Genomic DNA, 6,268 nt, shown 5'->3' with positions numbered 1-6,268 from the left:
TAAGTACTTAACTTCTCAGTTTATTATAATAAGTTGGTCATTTATTATTCAAACACACTGCGTCTATTTTTTGCTTACAGAAATAATGTTATTAACTAAAAATAAAATCGACAAATAGCAAATAAATAATAAAAATGCAAACATTATCAAAAATAAAATAAATCGTTAATATAATCAGATCTTTCAATAAACAATTACATAAAATAAACTCTGAAAGTTAAACTTATCGATTACATCAAAGATAAAAACAATTTTCTGTCTTTTTTTATAAAAATGCAAAAAGCGATTGTAGGTACTTAACTAAAACTAAAATTGTGCGCGTTTTTAATGTTACTACTCGACTAAAGAACAGATAAAAAATAAGAAGTAACATTTGGTGAGGAAACTAAAATCTCTAGAAATAATCTCAGAAAGGAACGATAAACTGATAGGATAAGTTAGGCCCCATTACTTGCTACATATTCTATGACTCCTACAAATAACCGAGCTTGAGCTTAACTATTGTCTAATATTATGCACCAATGAAACAAATAACAAGCTATAACACAATGATGAAATAAGAAGAGAGATCAACACTAATTTCAGATTGGAATGGAAGATCAGTCAAGGGAACAGTAACAGTATATATTGTCTTCTTGCTGGATGTGATCAAATTCTTGTTTTTGAAGAGTTCTCCTTCACTTCGAACAGCTTTCTCACGAAGTACACTTGTAATGTTGCTGTGGCTGCTATGGCCAGGATTTGGATCACAGACCACCTGAAACAATACAAGTTTTAAATTAGTTGACTTTTTCATTATATACATTAGTTATCATCTTTGCTACATATAAGTTACCGGCAGCGATTTCGTAAAAAGTAGGCCGTGAAAAATTTTATCTCAGCCGCTATGTAAAGTAAGGGTTAAAAACAACCATGCGTATTTAGAACATCCTGCTTTTTGGAAGTTAGTAACTTTGATTGCTTGAAAAAAATCTGAAGGTAAAAACATACTTAGGTTATACTATAACAGTAGGTATCATAATTGTTTCACGGTATTGAAATAGGTATGTTGTGTTTACTCCACAGCCATTTCAAACCACTTTCGGCCAATGGTTCAATGAAGCGTGACCCCACGCAATTTGAGACGCAAACAATTTAATCAGGTATTAAATTGAACAATACATGGAATATGGTTTACAATCGCTATTATTTAAAGCAATATAAAGCAACTGAGAAATAACTTTAAAAGTACTTATTATTTTATATATGTTTTATTCTTTTTATTTTAGTTTGTAGAAGATAATTTTAAGATTTTAAATATGGTTTGTATTATTAATTTAAATAAAATTTTGAATAATAGGACAGAAAAGGCATGGTAGGAATTTAATTATATTTTTGATGTTTCATTCAAATGCTTCAGTAATTCTTTCTGTTGCTACGTTCTCTTATTTAAAAGGATTTAATGTTGAATAATGTATTTTGAATCTTAATAGCATGTTTTTAGTAGCCTTTGCAGGAAATGGTTATTTATTAAAATTATTTTAATTAAACCACATCTTTTTTAATGAGTTTCTTATAAAATCCATGAAATCTCCCTTGATTAAATTTAACTTTGGTACAACTATCACATTGAAACTCTGGTGCTATAGTTGGCTGGTGTGTATTAATTAATCAATCAGGTATTTTACCTATAATGTATTAATATGCTCAAAGGATAATAACAAAATCACATCAACACCATCATAATTATATACTCATTACATGAAAAATCCAGTATCTCCTTTAGATTTCTTGTCTAAGGGCACGCCACCATCGTGGCGGTAAGTCCCCTCTTTGAGGAGTGGCTCGGGAGGAGTCACGGCGCCCTCACGTACCGCATGACGCAGGTCCTCACCGGACACGGTTGTTTCGGGAGGTACCTGCACCGCATCGGTCGTGAGGAGGCGCCCGGGTGTCACCATTGTGCGGACAGCCCCGAGGACACGGTGGACCACACAGTCCAGGTGTGCCCCGCATGGGAAGGGCACCGCCGGGTCCTCGTCGAGGCTTTGGGCGGCGGCGACCTCTCGCGTCCGGCCCTGGTTCAGGCCATGGTCCGGGGCGAGAGGGAATGGGATGCCGTCGCCTCCTTCTGCGAAGCGGTCATGCTCGAGAAGGAGGAGGCGGAACGCCAGAGAGTGCGAACCTCTCATCCCGGCCGCCGCGCTGGACCAGGTAGACACCATGGGCGCCGGGTGTCGCGAGATGACTCCCGGCCACCGTAGGCGTGGGTCTGTGGGCGGTGAGTTCGGGTGGCTCATCGTCCCTCTGTCTTTCTAGACGACAGACCCGTGTCGACGGCGCGCGTTGTTCCACGCGCTCCTCAAAGAGATGTCAGCAACCCCAGCGGGGCCCAGCAGGGCCAAGGCCTGCCGGGGCTGCGGGTTGTTCGAAAGAGATACCGCGGCCCTGGTACATAAAAGGCCCATGACGGAACACGACGATTTTAGTCAGTAAGAGTCTGACACTCCCTCACCGCTGCTAACCCACAGCGGGAGGGGTCATTTGATGATTTTACGTCGCTAAAAAAAAAAAAAAAAAAGATTTCTTGTCTATATTAATATGACTAGCTTCCGCCCGTAGCTTCGCCCGCGTCTAGTTCGGTTATATCCCGTTTCCAAGAGAACTTCTCAAAAGTTCGGGATAAGTACTATCCTATGTTCTTTCTCAAGGTCAACTCTATCTCTGTACCAAATTTTATTAAAATCAGTTCAGTCAGACAGACAGAGTTACTTTCGCATTTATAATATTAGTAGGGATGAAGATGAAACATGTTTTTTGGTGTGTTTGTACCCTAAACTATCTGATTTGGAAAATTCTTTAACTGTTAAGTAGCTACAATGGGAGACATTGTAGCTTCTCAACAGTTATATAGGCTATTTTTTATCCAACTATGGACAGTAATCCCCACAGGACATAAGTGAAACTGTTGGATATCAGCTAGTCATTTATATTACAAGTTATTAAGTGTTAGGAGAAATAGCAGGAAGCAACCAGCTAATTCATATTTTATAACAATAAATATAGATACTACATTGATTAAAATGAATTATAAGTTGGTACCTGAGAACATAAACATTATTGTCTTGCAACAAGTTGTAGTCTCGGGATTCCCGAGCTCGGGAGTGGTACTGGTACTGCAGAATATCATTGATATTCCTCTCCACAAACTGGATGGATGTCTGTAACAAACATAACACAACTACTTTAGAGCAGTGAATAGGCTTAAAAATAAGGTTGTAGCGCAGATAGGTGTAGATAAATTAAACTCCACAGTCGAGGTAAGAATGAATATATTTTACTAAAATGCCTGCCTATTTAAATGCTATTACAATGATTTCGTAGTGTAGGGCGCGAATCTATCGCGATCCGCGCTGGCCAATGAGAGCGCTCGAACGAAACGTTATAAATATGGGTAGCTTGGCGCGCGAGACTTCAGTGGGGCGCCCGCTGTTGCGGCGCGCGCATGTATGTATTGCAGCTACAGTACTCCCCCCCTAGCGAAGCGTACCGGCAACTTCACGGCTCGGCCCGATCTCGTGCGACGTGTAGCAGTGGCGTCGTTGCTCGTAGAAGGACTCGGAGATCGGCTGGTGGCGACGTCTGATGCCGGTGGAGCTGGAGCGGGTGCAGGCGGGTTATCTTCATCGATGTTGAGCGTGTACGCCGGTTTTAGCCGGTCGATCGAGATGGTGCTGGATCTTCCCGGTAGCTGGACGGTGAAGTACTTCTCATTGCGATCAATGACCTTGTACGGGCCCTTGTACGGCTGCTGCAGCGGTTTGCGGACGGCGTCGTCGCGTAGCAGCACGTGACTACATGTTTTTAAGTCGCCGTGCACGAACATGCCACGATTGCTTGAATGTGGCCTAAATGTAGGCGTTAACCTCGTGATCACGTCATGTAGGTGATCGACGAAGCTATAATCCATTGCCTTCGCTGCCGGTGATGGTGATATGAAATCGCCGGGTAAGCGCAATGCTTGGCCGAAAGTGAGCTGCGCGGCGCTGGTGCCGGTATCAGTGCGCACGGCGGCTCGTAAACCCATTAGCACAGAAGGTAGCTCGGCAATCCAGTTGTTAGCACTTTCTAAGCGAGCCATAAGTGCAGTCTTCAGGGTTCGGTGCCAGCGTTCGACGATGCCGTTACTTTGCGGGTGGTAGGCAGTGGTACGGGTACGTTCGGCGCCCAAGAGATGTGCGAGGTCACGGAACAGCTGACTTTCATTGCAGCTACAAGGTTTTGTCAATACTTTTATAATTAACTTTCTCTAGATTTTTGTGGTAATAATGCCAGAGCTGCTTACCATAACACAAGCAATTATATTGAAATTAGAAAGTGTATTAAAGAGAAACATGACCGGGTGCCTCGTGAGGTTTTGTGGTGGGCCCTTGAGGAGAAAGGTATACCAGGGAAGTATGTGCAGTTGATCCGAGCGATGTACGGCAGATGCCGTACAGAAGTCCGGTCCGCAGCGGGCACTACCGCCAGCTTCAGTGTAGGTGTTGGCTTACATCAGGGGTCGGCCCTCAGCCCGTATCTCTTCCTGCTTGTAATGGACGCGCTTACGGCAGATATACGGGAGGAGGCACCCTGGTGTATGCTTTTCGCCGATGACATTGTTCTGGTGGGGGAGAGTGGGCCAGAGGTCCAGAGTAGATTGGAGGCATGGCAGCTGAGACTGGAGACAGTGGGTTTAAAGGTGAGCAGGAGTAAAACAGAATACCTTCATTGTGATTTTGGCGGTATTTCGGGACCCATGACCATAACCCTAGCCGGCATGCCCCTACCAGTTTGCTCCGACTTCCGGTACCTTGGTTCACTCGTCCAAAGTGACGGTGAGGTAAACAGGGACGTTACGCATCGGATCAATACTGGATGGATGAAGTGGCGACAGGTAACTAGCGCTATTTGTGACCCGCGGATGCCCCTCAAACTGAAGGGCAAAATTTACAAATCCGTCATTAGACCTGTCGTCCTGTATGGATCGGAGTGTCGGGCATTGAAAAAGAGGGACGAGAAGAGAGTGCATGTAACAGAAATGAGAATGCTGAGATGGATGTGTGGTGTTACAAGAATGGATAAAGTGAGGAATGATTACATTAGAGGAAGTCTGAAAGTAGCGCCAGTTACAGAAAAGATGAGAAGTAGAAGATTGTCGTGGTATGGACATGTAATGAGGAGGGATGATACGCATGCAACAAAGTGTGTGCTAAGTATGAATGTAGATGGATGGAGAGGAAGAGGAAGACCTAAGAAAAGATGGATGGATTGCCTGAAAGATGATATGAATAGGAAGGGAGTGAGTGTCAGTATGACGAGTGACAGGGGAAAATGGAAGAAAATGACATATTGCGCCGACCCCAAGTAATATTTGCGAACAGGGCAGGAGAAAGAAGATTAAAGAGAAACATGAACTCATATTTCTAGCATAAACAAAAATAATATACAGTTAATACACTTTGTATTTTAAGCTAATACCACACATTTCCTGTTTAAAAGTTAAGAAATTATAACTTACAGTAAAGTTCTTTATATTCATGTCAAGTTCCTCCACTTCCTTGGCATACTTCTCCCACATATCGTATCTGATCACTGACAGATATAAATTGACTAGTTTCCCTGCAAATCTTGAGAACTGGTTGTCAATGCACACTGCATAGTATCCTCCAGAAGACGTCTGGTCTGCGTATTCGGCGCTCTGCCGCCACTCGTACGGGTGCACTATCTGACCGTTAGGGTGCCGCACGGCGAAACCGCACATGCCATCACCGCCTTTCAACACCTGTTGACAAAAAGTTTGCCAACTATTTCATAAATGAAATACACTGGTTAAATATTCCATAAAGCAAGTTATCGTCGTTCCAAACCATTAGCAATCTTATCTTTAACCGCTTCATAGCTTTCGTAACAAAAAACTCCAATTAATACCTGATAACTGGCGTAAAATGTAGCACCCGCCGGAACATATTGATAGTAACAATCTTCCTTGCCCGCGTCGATGTGTACTTTGTAGTCCATAGTCACCGCTGGCATATTTTCGTACCAGGGCGCCGCTGATTGCGAGAATACATCTCCGACAAGTGATAAAACTGTAAATATTAGAGTTATCACGGTAAACATATGCCACGTCCGTTGTGCCATTTTTGACTGAAATAATGACAATTTGACATTTAAACGACTGAGAGAAACTTTTGTCAAAAAGTGAAAGGTGCAGTTGACGTTCAGAAATAAGACAAGCAAGCAAGAA

The 6,268-nt window shown here is 42.8% G+C and overlaps 1 protein-coding gene across 1 annotated transcript; it reads right to left on the bottom strand.

Annotated features, from left to right (window-relative positions):
* Window positions 1-6,212, bottom strand: LOC124631293 (transmembrane emp24 domain-containing protein 5). Its single transcript, XM_047165612.1, has 4 exons — window positions 5,950-6,212; window positions 5,540-5,803; window positions 3,082-3,200; window positions 1-757 (listed from the first exon to the last, which is right to left on the bottom strand). The coding sequence occupies exons 1-4, from the start codon at window positions 6,160-6,162 to the stop codon at window positions 649-651; spliced, it is 705 nt and encodes a 234-aa protein (XP_047021568.1). The 5' UTR covers window positions 6,163-6,212; the 3' UTR covers window positions 1-648.
* Between the last annotated feature and the right edge of the window lie 56 nt (window positions 6,213-6,268).

Source organism: Helicoverpa zea, chromosome 6, assembly GCF_022581195.2.
Source record: "Helicoverpa zea isolate HzStark_Cry1AcR chromosome 6, ilHelZeax1.1, whole genome shotgun sequence".
Classification (NCBI taxonomy): Eukaryota; Metazoa; Arthropoda; class Insecta; order Lepidoptera; family Noctuidae; genus Helicoverpa; species Helicoverpa zea.
The sequence above is the reverse complement of the archived record's forward strand: the minus strand, read 5'-3'. Positions and strand labels throughout refer to the sequence as shown.

Bases quoted from the DNA above. Each gene is read 5' to 3' on its own strand.
- LOC124631293 (XM_047165612.1), bottom strand. From the start codon at position 6,162: ATGGCACAACGGACGTGGCATATGTTTACCGTGATAACTCTAATATTT. The intron at 3,201-5,539 runs GTAAGTTATAAT...TGTTTGTTACAG, and splicing joins TGAATATAAAGAACTTTACT to ACATCCATCCAGTTTGTGGA. The intron at 758-3,081 runs GTACCAACTTAT...GTATTGTTTCAG, and splicing joins AATAATGTTTATGTTCTCAG to GTGGTCTGTGATCCAAATCC.